The sequence below is a fragment of the Coptis chinensis genome, chromosome 4 (assembly GCF_015680905.1).
Source record: "Coptis chinensis isolate HL-2020 chromosome 4, ASM1568090v1, whole genome shotgun sequence".
Classification (NCBI taxonomy): domain Eukaryota; kingdom Viridiplantae; phylum Streptophyta; class Magnoliopsida; order Ranunculales; family Ranunculaceae; genus Coptis; species Coptis chinensis.
The window spans coordinates 102294066-102310011 of record NC_141459.1 but is presented as its reverse complement, the minus strand read 5'-3'; the positions used below and the strand labels follow the sequence as shown (position 1 = coordinate 102310011).

At 36.2% G+C, this 15946-nt stretch overlaps 2 protein-coding genes across 2 annotated transcripts; both read left to right on the top strand.

The window, feature by feature from the left end:
* Window positions 1-263: 263 nt before the first annotated feature.
* LOC147506399 (NADH dehydrogenase [ubiquinone] 1 alpha subcomplex subunit 9, mitochondrial-like) lies at window positions 264-6224 on the top strand. Its single transcript, XM_086558561.1, has 12 exons — window positions 264-458; window positions 528-624; window positions 712-776; window positions 1436-1521; window positions 1622-1706; window positions 1793-1863; window positions 2107-2238; window positions 3804-3919; window positions 4037-4160; window positions 4246-4314; window positions 5510-5630; window positions 5779-6224. The coding sequence occupies exons 1-12, from the start codon at window positions 344-346 to the stop codon at window positions 5922-5924; spliced, it is 1227 nt and encodes a 408-aa protein (XP_086414687.1). The 5' UTR covers window positions 264-343; the 3' UTR covers window positions 5925-6224.
* Window positions 6225-8513: 2289 nt separating this feature from the next.
* On the top strand, window positions 8514-14298 carry LOC147506398 (histone-lysine N-methyltransferase family member SUVH9-like). Its single transcript, XM_086558560.1, is given in 3 exon segments — window positions 8514-10404; window positions 10407-10739; window positions 13896-14298. Coding segments are annotated over 2 exon segments (1944 nt in total). The 5' UTR covers window positions 8514-8706; the 3' UTR covers window positions 10653-10739; window positions 13896-14298.
* Window positions 14299-15946: the final 1648 nt, after the last annotated feature.

Genomic DNA, 15946 nt, shown 5'->3' with positions numbered 1-15946 from the left:
CTAGACCACAGATATGACATGTTAACAAAAATTGGATTTTAGTCTATCAAACTTGGGTTAACCCGACCCAAGTTCCACCCTAGTTGGAGTTTGTAGATCGGGCTTCTCTAGGCCACGCGAAAATCTATACGACTACAAAGTGCAAAAACTGAACAAAACTTTTCAGTGTACGCGTGGAATAATGATCAGTTGACAAATACATAAAGGCCCAATTGGAAGCCCAATATGCTATATAATGGGCTTAAGCCCAAAGCCCATAAAAAAAACTTGTTCTTCTTTTACATTCTTCTCATTATTTTTTCTTGTTTTGAGGTGACCCCAAAAAAAGCAGTGAGGAAAAAAAATGATGCAGAATTATTCTAGAAAATTTGGGCAGAAATTATTGAACCCATCATCATCATCTACATTACTATCTTCATCGTCACTCAATTCACACTCTTCATTATTCGATTCCACGTGTAAGTTTCTCCTCTTTTTTAAATAGTTGAATTGAATTATTAATTGATTGGGTTGTTTTCAAATTGTAGATTATGGAATTGATCGGCCTAGACACGTGTCGAGTCTTGCGAATAGAGGAGTTGGGCATCTTGTTAGAAAAGGAACAGGTGGAAGATCATCTGTGAGGTATAATAATTTATTTTAGAATTGAAATTGATAGTTTGTTTCAGTTTTTGTGGAATGATGTGTGTGGTTTGGTTTGATTTTGGGCAGTGGCATTGTTGCTGCAGTGTTTGGAGCTACTGGGTTCCTTGGCCGTTATGTCGTACAACAACTCGGTAAAGCTGCATTACAATTACTTGTTATTGTATGAAGCTTTTGAGCTTGAATAGGTCAATTTATTTCAAAAGATCATTTATTACTATAGCCAAAATTACTACCATGAAATATCATTGGCAATATGGATGTAATGCTTTGTTTGATAGTGCAGAAATATAGTCATAGAGAAATTTTCTACCGTAGTTTTCCCACAAACTTGTTTGATAGGCTTGAGTTGATAGTCCTGTGGATAGATTGTTCTCACTTGGTACACACAAGAAAGTTTTTCGGTTATCAACAGAGCCATAAGCGTTTGGGAAATCGGAAATTCATTGGAGTTATAAACATAAGTGTTTAACTTGTGAGAAATCTAGTGGCGTTGTCTTACTTTGTATACTTCTCTGTGCATTCAAAGCCTCGTCTAGGATCTAGTCTTAACCCAAGTGCCTAGGGTTGCCTAGGCATGGACTAGGGGTTAGCGCTTGTGTCCTTAACTGGATAGAATCTATGTATTAATTCATGGCCAATTTTGATATTACTACTTCTATCAACGGATTTCCCTTATCCTGCCCACCTACCATGTCTGTAAGCTGTCTCCTTTTCTAGTCATATAGAGTTATCTGGAGTTCTGGAATCTGGATTCGAATTGATATATACAAGCTCTTCTGTTTCTTTCCAGCTAAAACGGGTTCTCAAGTTCTCGTTCCTTTTCGTGGTTCTGAGGACTCTCCTCGACATCTCAAATTGATGGGTGACTTGGGTCAGGTACAATTTTGTTCTAGAAGTTTTGTGCAACCGGAATTCATATTTTGGTTTCTTTTATAATGCGCGCCAATAGTTTTTTGGCCTTCTATGATGCATTCAGATAGTACCAATGAAATACAACCCAAGAGATGAAGACTCAGTTAAGGCAGTGATGGCAAAGGCTAATGTTGTTCTCAATCTGATCGGTATGTTATTCTCATGGAAAACCTAATTGTTGTGTATATAGGAGGTTATGTAATTGTATCATGCTGATTAACTATTGCTTTGATAGGAAGGGAGCACGAGACAAGGAATTATAGCTTTGAGGAAGTCAACCATTCTATGGCTGCAAATCTTGCTATGGTAACCTCCTAATTACTTTTCTTACCTTCACAATTCACTCATTTGTACGTGTATATAATCAAAAGGAGGTTACGTTACACACTTACACTTTAGCATAGGGATTCCTTATTAATGGATGATATCTCACACTGTGGAAATTAAGTTTCATATATTCTATCATTTACGTTGATGATGAGAACGGATTTCCTTCCAGTTACTTATGTACTTTTGTACCATGTGAGAAAAGTTTGGTACTTTATGCAGATTGCTAAAGAACATGGTGGCATCATGAGATTTGTACAAGTTTCTTGCTTAGGGGCAAATCCATCCTCACCTTCCAGAATGTTAAGAGCGAAAGCTGCTGCAGAAGAAACTATTATGAAAGAATTGCCTGAGGTATTACTTCTGCTATTTTTTTCCTAGCTTGTTCTTCTTTGACTTCTTTGTTGTTAATTAAAAGATATTATGTTGATACACGAAACCATCTATCTACATCGTTTTGCCATTAGCCAGGACCTAATGTCATAAGTCCCACCAATGTAGCACCCCAAATAGGCCTAATTAAAACCAACAAAATCTGCGTTTTATAACTATTGCTAGCTTTTTTCGTTCTTTTTCTTTAAAATAGTGAGTTTATTATTATTATTATTATTATTATTATTATTACTATTACTATTGGTTTGGGCTTAATAGAGTAGCAGAAATATACTCTTGATCTTAAACTCCCAATATGCGATAATGCTATTATGGGGACAAAACTGATAAGGACAAAATTCCGAAATAATAAACCCAAAAAACCACCCTCATTTCAAAAACACTCTTAAGGACAATAGTCGACTCTTGTCCGAAAGAGACAATATTACCCCGGTATACACAAGTATTGGTGCATACCACATTAGGTATGCACAAACGTTTGTGCCTACCAAGCATCACAAGAAAATGGTATGCACAAATGTCGGTGCATACCACCTTTGGTATGCACATACATTTGTATGTGCATACCAAGCATAGAAGGGTAAAATTGAAACCAGATGTCTGTCCTTATTAATAATCAGGAAATTTGGTTTTTCTAGTAGTTATAACTTATAAGCCAAAAAATGTCCTTATCAATGGTTTCAGCTGTCTTAGACTATGATTAAAATTGGAAGGTGGGCCTTTTGGCTTATTTCTTGTAATGCTATATATTCAACATACACACTCACTTGTAGCGTTACTTGAGCCTAACATGTGGATGAGTGATGTTGGGCCATTAAGCCAAACTGGAATAGTCAGGTCTGATACCATCTGAACTCTAGAGCAGCCAACTAAAAACCATAGGAAAATGTTTGGAGCAGTGTCAACACAATGACCTTGCTCTGACACATCTTGGCGGGCTTTCTTAATAATATATTTGGATTTGGATTGCTACCGATTTCCTTTTTATGTATCTTTTGTGGTTGGAAGTCTCTTCCACCCTCTTGTTGACAAGATTCCAGTATATTGTTTATCACCGATTAACAGCACATCCTTCACTCCTTCAGTATAATGTTTCAACACACTCCATGGGTTCCATGGTATTTTATTCGTACAAATGTCAATAACCATTATATGATTCTAATAAAATTTAACCTTTACCGATCAAAAAAAAAAAAACAGTCATATAGATGTAAGAGTATAAGACATACTTTTCCATATCTATATTCTAGATGTTTATATATATTTAAATACAAAACATTTTTACATGAAAATAGAAAAGCGGTTCATTATGGAAACAATTCCATAAGAGAGGACAATGGTAATTTCTACCTTTCTTTTCAATTTATTTCTTTTGCTCAATTAATTTCTATGTTTAAAATATGCATTTTTTTTTCCAAAAAGACTACCATTTTTTTTAATATTCTTTGGTACCTCATTCCTAAATCTCAAAAACGTTGCCTTGCATTAAATTCAGTGTACTGAATATATAATAATTTAATTCACAGGCTACAATTATGAAGCCTGCTGTCATGATTGGCACGGAAGATCGAATTTTAAATAAGTGGGCACATGCTGCTAAAAAGTGGAGCTTTCTTCCCCTAATTGGAGGTGGATCTACCAAGTATGTCTGCAATCTTTTATAATGCACGAGGATTTCAATACCTCTGTATGCACTTCGATTGACTTCTTCATCTGAAGAAGAAAGAAATGAAGAAAGCTTGATAATTTCTTTGGGCAGGATTCAGCCTGTGTATGTGATAGATGTTGCAGCTGCAATCATTGCTGCACTGAAAGATGATGGCACAAGCATGGGGAAAGTGTACGAACTTGGTGGACCAGAAGTGTATACTGTACGCAAGCTGGTAATTTCACTCTCATACTCTTTGTATATACTAGTTGCTGAATGCCTGAATCTAGAAACTTGCTGAAGTATCAAGGTTCCTGCAGGCCGATCTCATGCATGAAACAATCCGTGAACATCCCCGCTATCTGAAGGTTCCAGTTCCCATCGCAAAGGTATGAATATATTCTAAAGTTAAATGGATCAACGAAAGATAAATTGCTCAGTCTCCTAAGAATTACGGAGTAATGGAAAGATTATAATGATTTGAGGAAGGGGAAGGAGAAGGGGAAGAATGTTGAACTTGAATTTCTTATGTTTTTCACTTAATAGTAATTCATAGCTTCCTTTGCCATGCTTGTATGTGGGATTGTGTTGTTGTCCATATAGTAGTGCCCTCCTTCCCCTTTTTCTTTTTCGTACATCCCACACTATCTTTTGGTTTTTACACTGGGTATAACATGGTTTAGAGGGAGAGATGTCCCGTAAATATGATTCTTATGTGAAGATAGTGGATGAGTCTTTCAAACTTGTGCAGCATTCATTCTTTTTTCTTTTTTTATAGGAATATCTGGATATTATACATCATTTATTTGAGTCTAATACATATGTTTCTTGACAAGCTCTAAAGACAAATATGGAATTTTTTAAAGGGATCTGGTAACAATGACCGACATCAAGCATTCCTTCACGGGCCCACAAGAGCACCAGTTAATTGTTCTGAGAGGATTTCCACCTCAACATTGAGATCAGTTTAGAACCAAAATCAGCTATGTAGGACATTTAATACCTATTGTGGAGAAAAAGAAAACATTTGCACATTGATTTTGTGCAAATGTGAGCAGGTGAGATCCTTTTAGTAAAGAAAAACTAAGAAACGAAAAAAGAATGTGATCAGGAGTGTTAACTTTGAACGTTTCACATACTATTCAGCGGTTGCTGATTATAACTATTATCATGCTACGCATACAACCTTGATAAATAAACATGGCTCCTTCGTTCCATCTTTGTATTGGCCCGTTTAACTCTTCTTTAGGCCAATCATATTGGATATCAATCATGATATACTTGAATCCAGTTACTGTCCCCTCATGCAAGGCCTGTATGATACATGGGGGCATAGGTTGGCCGTGACAAATTTGCTGACCATGCTGTTGCGGAAGTTGCATAGTGCTGTAGCAGTTCTCTGCAATTTTAGTTGGAAAAGGCATGGGTTCAGTCCCGACTTGTTCAAGTCTTTTGTTTATTTATCTCGATTTTGTTTTTGTAGTTTTTTTGAGTTAACTATTGATTTGGTCTTCATTTTCCGCATGGCCCCAACTAAAGCTTTTGCTACAAATTTAAAGAGTTAGTTTGAAATCATCTATGCAGGTTCTTTCATCTCCTCGAGAATTTTTACTGAATAAAGTTCCATTTCCTCTACCTACACCGGAAATATTCAATCTAGATGAGATAAATGCCTACACTGTAGATACAGTAGTGTCTGAAAATGGTTAGTTCCTGGCATTCTTCATTATAACATTCGTTTTTTTCTTGTTGTCATTGTGAATTTGTGATTTGTGAGCACAGTATATTTCCTATTTCAATTAATACTGTCTAATTATGTTTTATTTTCTTTTGGTTATGTCCGTGTCTTCCAGCTTTGACTTTTGAAAATCTCGGTATTACACCTCGTAAGCTGAAGGGGTATCCTATCGAGTTTCTTTTCTCATACCGTAAGGATGGACCCCAATTTGGTTCAACATTCAGTGAAAGAGTGTCTCCTGAATCAGCTGATCAGCCATGAATTTTTTGTACCGTGTTTTTTTGAGTTCTGCTGCCGGATGTTCTCTTCAGGCAGGTATTCATCAGATGCAGGCATTGTTGTATGGTTTATGGGGATATGTTTCTGTTTGTTAAATTTTGCTTCGTCATGAAGTGAATAAGAGTAAAACCTCATTGTTATTTATTTTGTAAAAAAAATCAATTGCAATGTAACTGATTGGTATTGAGACACCGGTAGCTGTAGGTTTTCCGGAGAAGGCTTGAGCAGGGAATAATAAAAGTTCTGAGGGCTTTCCATGACCAATAACAGGAATTAAAATTCTCATTGTTGTTCCTGTTCTTCCAACATTCTGTCCCGTGTGTTTGCTAATTATCTGCGCTTAGGTTGTTTCCATTATAATGTACTTTTCCAGATTACCTGCTAATGGGAATTAATTATTCTGCTGTTCGAATACTAGTGCACTGTATTGTTATGTTTAGCAATGTCTATCAAAGGACATCAACAATGGTGTGGAAGTTTTATCCCTTTCTTACTAATTGCCATTTTCACTATTATAGGAGGAAGTTTCAATATTATAAAGTTGCCGTGGCTTTAAGTGCATGTAACATTCGATTGAATTTTGTACGATTCACATATACCCCGAAAGTCACTAGAATATGAAATTTCTCCCCTCACCAGAGTTGGTATAGAAGAAACTGTTGGAAATAAGGTTAGATAGACACCCATCAAGATAAGGATAAACCACTGAGTATAGGATAAGGTTAGATAGACGCCCATCAAGATAAGGATAAACCACTGAGTATAGGACTCTATCCTATCTGATATTAGATGAGTATTCTATCCTATCGATATTAGATGAAAGTATATATGGCTATCCTATCGGATATTAGATGAAGATATAGGACTCTATCCTATCGATATTAGATGAAGATAGGACTTATCCTATCGATATTAGATGAGTATAGGATTCTATCCTATCCAATATTGAGGAGGTGGGAACCTCTATAAATAGACTCCCCTCTCACATATTAATCATCCTAACAACAAGAAAAGCTCTCTCTCCTTCCCCACCTCTCACATATTAATCATCCAACAACAAGAAAAAGCTCTCTCTTTTAATGGCCTCCAACATTTTCTAAAGTAGAAACCAAGTAATTTGTGGAGATTCCATAAGTGGTATCCTCCCTACCCATTGTCGGGCTCTTGGTTCTTGGTTAGCGAAAAAAAGGTTGCTTCCGTTCGGTGGTTGGAATTTGACTCAAAGAAAGTTAAGAAGAAGAAGATCTTGAGTGTAAGAACATCTTTTCCCGTAGATCAAAGCTTGGAACTTCAAATTGAAAGTTTTGTGACCAAGGTACGATCTTCTGTTTCGGCCATTTATTTTATCGTGTGGTATAACGTAATTGTATATATCGTAGGAATCATGCATGAGATATCGATAAAATCCTACAGAAACTGTAGATCGTCTATTTTCAAGTTAGATCCAAAAGAAATTTTGAGGAGCTTTTTCCTTTTTTCAGATCCCAAAGTCATCCATTTCCACAAAACCTTTGTTTTGACTTCAAAGGTATCTTGGTCCTTCCTCTTGGTTGGTGGCACCCTAGCGCGTCCTTTACTTTGTTAGTCACTCAGTAATGCTTGAGGGAGTTGTAAGCTCCGTGTGTGTTTCTGGTCTGTGATGTGAAATTGTGATGCCAGGGGCACAGGCACACCATCAAAATATTCCTCTTGTTGAAAAAAGTAGTAGAAAATAAAAATAAGTCACAGTTGATAAAAGAAGTAAAGAAGTTAATCTGGTTCTGGCCATTGCCTTTGCGGCTTTTGCCTATTTTGATTAGTGATTCACTGATTCAGAAGTGAAATGTAAAAAGTACAACTCTTTTCTTCTCCAAGCCTCTCAATAAAGCACCCAAACTGAGCACCTGATCAGTGGATAGCATACCAATCTCAACATGCAACAGCAGAATTTATGAATGAACTGTTTCACGTGGTTTAGAATTTTGATACTCTATCAGTCCAGCTAATCTTCCAAGCTCTGTTATGTACCAAGTGTCATTCCCATTTTGACCACCTGACACTTGTGAAATTTTGCAGCACTAATTGTCTTTCGTGCTGGCAATATGTACTGTCTGGAGTTAGGACGACAGCCAGACATGGGTGCACAAAGTAAATAATCCTAATATAGTAAACAAATCTAAACAAACCTGTATGTCCGTACCAAAATATAAATCTATGAGCTGAACTGAAATGTGTACTACTGTAATCACCAAATTTAGCATCAATATATGTCTAGAGTTATTGATAAATCTATTGATAGTATATAATTGCATGCTTCAAATACTGAGAGTATAACGACAATGATAAATGATTCAGAGAAATTTTGTACGAAAAGAGAAAAGCTGTCAATATAATTTTAGCCAAGTGAAGTTTGTCTTTAAAGTTTAAAAGCAGCAGAAACAAACCCTAACCACTCACTCAAATTCCCCACCTGATACTTTTGTGCTCATATCAAAAAGGAAATCATGTAAGAATTGTGTGTAGTTTTTATTACTATAAGATTTCTCTAGATGGGTTCTATTTTTTTTTTTTTTTTTTTTTTTTTTTTTTAAACTTTAAACAACTCTTATATTACGTTTCCAGATACACACTCATCTGTCTGATAGCTGACTGCTTGTCTGAAATCTGAACAAAATTTTTTCTCTCTCATCAACTTCTTCCCATGACTGAACCACTTTCAAGCTCCAGTCTCAAAACCATTTCTTCATGAATTAAACCTTTCTTGATTATTTTCTAAGTAAAAAAAATGGGTTCTTTAGTTCCATTTCAAGATCTCAATTACCCACCTCTAACAACACCAAAAATTGAACCAAAGATTGAACCTTTAGATGAATTTTACCAACAATATCAACAAAATCAACAACCCCATCTCTCAAATGCAACCTTTCTACAGTCCCAATTACCAGTACATGAAATTAGTCAAGAAGAGCAACAAGTCTATGCGGAATTTCACAGGATTTCAGAGATGTTTCGGTCGGCTTTCGGTAAGAAAAGGAATGGTGAGTTACAAGTTTTACATAATGATGAACTGTCTATTGTGCCACAACCATTATTACAACAAATGGATGGTAGAGTTTCAAATTCTAGTAGTGCAATTGTTGTTAAAAAGGCTATGAAACATAGGTCAGGTGAAATGGTTAGAGTAACTGACCTTGGTATTGAAGACCAAATATATTTTAGAGACTTGGTTAGAAGGACCAGAATGATGTATGAGTCATTGAGAATATATTTACATCAAGAAGAAGAGAATGTCAGGGGTTCAGGGTTTGGGAAAAGAGCTAGAGGTGATTTGAAAGCAGCTACTCTGATGAAAGATAGGAGTTTATGGTTGAATAGAGATAAGAGGATTATTGGTTCTATACCTGGGGTGTTTATTGGGGATGTGTTTTTTTTCAGAATGGAGTTGTGTGTGATTGGATTACATGGGCATGCTCAAGCGGGTATTGATTATGTTCCGGTTAGTCAGAGTTCAAGTGGGGAGCCTGTTGCGACGAGCATTATTGTGTCTGGTGGGTATGAAGACGATGAGGATGCCGGGGATGTGATTATTTATACTGGACATGGTGGGCAGTCTCGGAATTCGGTTAGGCAGTGTGTTCATCAGAAGCTCGAAGGAGGCAATCGCGCGTTGGAGAGGAGCAAATATTATGGTATTGAAGTGAGGGTGATTCGAGGAGTCAAATGTGACACAGCACCGGCCGGTAAGATTTATATCTATGATGGTCTTTATAAGGTCACTGATTGCTGGTTTGATATTGGGAAATCTGGTTTTGGTGTTTACAAGTATAAGATTGTTAGAATGCCTAACCAACCTGAGATGGGAAGTACTGTGTTTAAGTTTGCGGCGGAGTTGAGAAGAAATCCTTTGTCTATTAGGCCATCTGGTTATTTAAGTCTTGATATTTCATTGGGAAAGGAGACTTCACCTATTTCTCTATATAATGACATTGATTCCGATAGAGATCCTATGCTTTATGAGTACCTTGTGAAGCCTATATACCCACCATTTTCGTTCCCGCAAATGGATAATGGTGTAGGTTGTAACTGTACATCTGGTTGCTCTAGTGGTTGCTATTGTGCTCAGAGAAATGGGGGTGAATTTCTTTATGATCGAAATGGGATTCTTATGAAAGGCAAACCTCTGATTTTGGAATGTGGAAAGTTTTGCAAATGTCCACCGACTTGTAGAAATCGTGTGAGCCAAAATGGAGGGAAATATCGATTGGAGATATTCAGGTCGAGGGAAACAGGTTGGGGTGTTAGGCCCTTGACTCTTATACCAGCTGGTTCTTTCATATGTGAATACAGTGGGGTGGTGCTCACCAGGCAACAAGCAGAAATTTTCACAATGAATGGTGATAGTTTGGTTTATCCAAGTAGATTTCCTGGACGATGGGTGGAATGGGGGGATATATCCCAAGTTTATCCTCGCAGTGCTTACCCGCCACACTCCCCTCAGCTCCACCTTTGGATTTTGCAATGGATGTGTCCAGAATGAGGAATGTTGCCTGCTATTTCAGCCAAAGTCCAACTCCTAATGTGTTGGTGCAGTTTGTGATGTATGATCATAATAATGTATCTTATCCGCATCTTATGCTTTTCGCAATGGAAAATATCCCTCCTCTAAGAGAGCTCAGCCTTGATTATGGGGTGGCTGATGAATGGACTGGGAAGCTCGCGCTTTGTAACTGATAGAACAATAAGGATGCTGTTTGACATGGTCTTTTGAGCAAAGGATGCTTTGATCACTTTTTGGATCCAAGTTACATCCTCATCTTGGTAAGCACTGTCTCTTTTCTGCACTTTTTGTGCAGTGGATATGACGCACCTCCTGATTTTTTGAATTTTTTTTGTAGTGTTTATGTCTTTTCGTGATATCGTTTTAGATGGTATATAATTTTTGTACGTTCTTATTGATTACTAGTTTATTTTGTGCCAAACATTCTCCATCGTATTGATGGTGGCACAATTTTATACCATGCTACTGGTCTTGACATGTTTAGTGTTGTTTCTGCTCTTAGAATTTAGTGGATTATTATATCACATATGTGCTCTTTGTACACACTTCTCTTCATATTGTTCAGGTTTCTTGGTGCATTTATTTACTGGATGTTTGGGTGGACTTGTTTATTGCTATCCAAATGCTCTTGTAATATCATTGTCGTTTCTTTGGGTCTTAAGTGCGTGAAATTATTGAATTTTTAAATGGTGCTATACTGCCATGTCCTTATCAGTTTTTGGGGAGTTATTATCGGCATCTGGTTGTTATTTATCTGTATGTAGTATTATATTGCCGCCGCTTCTATACACTTTTCTAGATTTCTCTTTGGTTCTTTGGTTGTGCTTGGTTACAGTTTTTTTATTGTCACTTCTGTCTGGGTTATATCTGTTTGTGTTATTGATGTCTGGTTCAGGGTTTAGCTGGCTATTGATACGTATATGGTTTTATTTTATTTTTTTGCTTTGAATTCTTTTTTATTTTATTACTCCCTGCATGGGTCAGAGCACACTCCATTGGTGACTGCTAACCGTCGTTTGTACATTTGTAGGGACGTTGGTATCGAGTATCTGGGTGGAAGTCAATTGGGTATCTATTGAATATATTACTAACACCTTACGTAAAAGCATAAGAAGCTGTACATACAATTATGGAAAGGGGGCATTTGACAGCTCATAACTGATCTACCTAACAATATATTTTTAGTTTTTCCATCACCCTTCTGTGGTGACAGCTCAGAAACCTCATATACAACCACTTTGTGTGAATTCACACGTCATGTATTTAGTGAGGAATGTTTCTTCACCCTCGTTTCATCTGTTACATTATTTTTAAACACAGATTTAATTTATGAGACAATCAGCCATGTTGAATAGGCATAATTCTTATTTGTTTGGATTGAAGAACAGTAACATTATATACCATTATATAATATTAAACTTAAAACTGTTCTGCTTTCTATGTGTTCATCATTTATTAATTTGGAAAGAAAACTTTATAAGACCAGGCAGAATGCTTTGAATATGTTTAGACCTAAACAATGGTGTTACTGAGGCAGATATTTTCGAAGGTTTTTGTGGACTTACTCCTTGGGTAAAAAATGTAATAGCAATTCACACATGGACATGTGGCGGATATGACATTGCTTTTTTATCTACAGTTTTTAATAAAGTGGGTATGCTTGTAGAGCTCTTGTTGAGACCTTCCAAGCAAGATGAATAATGAAGACCAAGTTCTGAATAAGAAATGGAAGAATAATGCTAAGGCAATTGTGCCACTGGATACATGTTCACACGTATCAAGTGCACGGGAGGGAAAATTTGTGCTTTGGGGGAAGCATGTATGTCATATTAGTACCACGATCAAGTTGAAATGTTGAGGGAATAAACAAGTTTGAAACTAGTCCATTAGTGTGGTCTGATGCAGAAGCCATAGCTAACTGGTGGTCTGCATTCTACAGGGACATGTTGGTTTTTGAGTGATAGGAAGGTGTTTAGATATTTCATAAATAGGGGTTGGCAGTTAGGCATTTTTGGTGAAGATATACGAGCAGAAGAAGAGGGTTACTTCTAAACATGTCAAAGCGTACACATTTATTCACAATGATAGACAAATATTAAAGAATGTGTTTGGGCAATGCTTGTGATTCTAATATCCAATGTTCTCATTTATGGAAAACGCCTTCATATGGAAGATACTTCACGTACTTGCAGGGGAATCGATGGTCATAATTGAGAAATGTTTTAGAGAATGCAATCAAAATAATTATTTCGTTATACTAATTTATATACTTTAACTCTAAATGTTTTGTCCTGTTTCCCTCGTTCAATTTAATTTCTCGCTATGAGTTCTGTATATGGTATAGTAAAACATTAATGGTGCACTCCATGTTGTTATTGTTTGGGTCACTTCTCTGAAAGGGGAGCATCAACTTCGTTTGTTGTTGTTATTATATGCAAGTTAGTAAAGTTGTAGTCATGGTTACTCTTGTTGTCATCTTTTATGCGCCTAATTGATTTTAACGGTTAGGGGAGCATCAACTTCGTTTGTTGTTGTTATTATAAGCAAGTTAGTAAAGTTGTAGTCATGGTTACTCTTGTTGTCATCTTTTATACGCCTAATTGATTTTAACGGTTCTGTTTCTTGCGTTCATTATGGCTTTGATGGTTCCTTACAGGCCTTGTGTTCCTTTTTTATTTTATTTTATTTGATTTTTTTATTATTTATTTTTGCTGTTGTTGTTGGTCCATATAAATCATTTTTCATGTCACCACCGATCTAGATTGCAGCCGCTACCTGGTTTCAGTAGCTGGCTTAAATTTAATTTAGTGTCCGGTAATACAGGAAGGGATTCAACACATTCGTTCCATTGTTTTCTCCCCTTCTATGATGCTTGCGTCTTGGATCTGGCAGTTCCATTTCTACTTGAAAAACAGTCCTAAGATTTTCTTGATCTTGGATCTCATGTGGTTTATCTGTTCAAAACACAGCTATACATTTCACCTAAGAAGCCTTTTGTTCATTAAAGTACCTTCTTTCAGATGCCTCATTAGCGTATCTCGTTTCAGATTCTTTTTAATTTTCATATGACTTTGGTAATTAGGTACTTAGAGATGATGGTACACTTCGTTATATCAAATACTCTTTTTTAGATCTAGTACAGATACCTTTCTTTTCCGAAGAAACTTTGAGATGTGTGTTGGATATATGATTGTGCATTTGGATGTTGGTTTACTATTTGGTCACATATGATTACACCGCTCTGACACTAATTTTGCACTCGTTTTGTAGCAAGCTAAAATTGTAGTTCTCAATGGTACTGGTACCCAAACTATGAAAGCTTTTGCTCTTAGTTTCTTCTCATGGTTATCATTGTATAAGAACCAATATATTATCGAGCTTATCTATCTCTGAAAGTCTTAGCTTCTCCCGTGCAGATGAAAGTTTCATACTCTCTGAATAACATTTGAAACTCGTGACCGACAAAATTGCATAAGAGTTCCACAGTTGCAGAATCTGGTCTTGAGGGTTTACTTCTATGTATTATGTACAGGATTTTTGTTCTTCACTGTGATGCTGAAAAGGGAGTGGAAGGGATGGAGGAATGAAGACCAGTGATGCTGAGAAGATGTCGACCAAGAAATTTATGTTCTAAGATGATTGTGCTGGCCTTTTTTTGAACTTGTATGTAAACCCAAGTTTCACTAAGGAGCATCGCAAGAATTGCTTTGTTGTAACATTACACGTAAATAGTAAAACTTTGTCCTAAGAAGAAAATACTCGTCGGGAAAGCAATTCATCTAGATAAAATGCATATATGCAGGTGGATTTCATGCTCAATTTTGTCCCATGTATCTTGTATGTAATAATTTGATCGAGGCTTGCCAGAAGCACGGAAGCACATCAATGTGCACACTTAAATTGTTTTGTATGTATGTACTTTATACAGGATTCCATTAAGGTAATGGCATCTCTGGTAATGTAGGCTGCCACCCTAATTTATTGGTTCATCCAACCTAATAAGTGTTTGCTGGCACCAAATGCCGCTGGTTCAACCAGTAAAATTTACTCATCCTTTCGTGTTCTTGTTATTGCTGAAAGCAGTGTTGCGTAATATTCAAGTGATTCCTAATTTTAAAAGAATGCAGCTGGTTAGGCGATTAGCCAACTCAAATGGAATATAAGCTTGCTTTCCAATTCAGTTATTCTAAAGGCAAAATATGAAATGGGGCAGGAATAAAGAATGTACATAACGAAGGTAACTAAATAGTCTCTCAAATTCGCTCAATCTGATTCATGTATTCACAAAGAGATAATGGTTTCGTTGATAGTGTCAACTTGGGAGGAACAAATGCTGGTGCATCAACTACGATTCACCACAGCATTGCAAGTCATGGATCCGAGGGACGTTGCTGCATTAACATTTACGTAACCAGCAACGTCCAAGGCATAAACAATTCCATTTTGATGGGGAGTAAGGTTGTGACAAGAGATCCTGGAGTTCACTTGCATTTGGGAGATTTGTACATGGAGGGAGGAATTTTAAAAACAAAGAAGAGGAAGAAGTTTCTTAGATTTGGAATTTATGTAATTCTGTTTTGTATTTTTAGTTTTCTTCTTTCGATTGTTTTATCATTTCGGCATTAACAGTGGCGGAGCCAAGGGGCAAACCTACTATTTGTAAAACTTTTTAAGTGAAACTCTTTTTGTAGTTCACTTGACACGGGGGGGGGGGGCGCATTTTTTTTTCCCCAAAACCCAAATTTTCCGAGAATTCCGATATGATATTTTTTCGAATTTGGCAAGGATATCTGTGTTTTGATATCTGAAATTCCAATTTTTCTGAAAAATAATTGAATTGGATTTTGTTTTCAAAATCCGATCCGACCTAATTTCCGAATTTTAAGATATATTAGCGGTCTATTTCATATAGTTACTAAATTAAAACAAAAAATTGGGCTAGAGAGTCTCATTTAAAAAAAAAACAACTCTAAAGCCCTATCCATAATTTTTTTGGGTTTTAATACCCCTACATTGTTTTTATTCGCCATAAGTGTTTTTTTATAGAAAATCTTTAGAATCTAAGCTTTTGACTCGAGACCAGGTGCCACCTGTTATTTTTTAATATAAATTATTCTCTTTTTCACCCTTCCAAGATAACTACTTGTAGATAAGATAACTACCAGAATAAAAATTGAATAAGATAATTACTTTTAGTTAAGATAACTACTAGAACAAAAATAGTATATTTTGGGTTTGAATAGAATTTAGCAAAAAGTACCGTGTAATGCTCCAAAAGTTAAATTTGACACTACCTGTTTTTATCCGAATGTAGACGTTATAAACTTATACATTTTAAAATGCAGATGCACCATGTTATAAACTTATATATTTTAAAATGCAGATGCATCACGTTATAAACTTATACATTTTAAAATGCATACACACCACGCATTTTAAAATGCAGATACAAAATGCATTTGATTAT

Coding starts and splice junctions, on each gene's coding strand:
- LOC147506399 (XM_086558561.1), top strand. CDS start 344: ATGATGCAGAATTATTCTAGAAAATTTGGGCAGAAATTATTGAACCCA. Junction 777..1,435: donor TTATGTCGTACAACAACTCG/GTAAAGCTGCAT, acceptor GTTTCTTTCCAG/CTAAAACGGGTTCTCAAGTT. Junction 2,239..3,803: donor TTATGAAAGAATTGCCTGAG/GTATTACTTCTG, acceptor TTTAATTCACAG/GCTACAATTATGAAGCCTGC.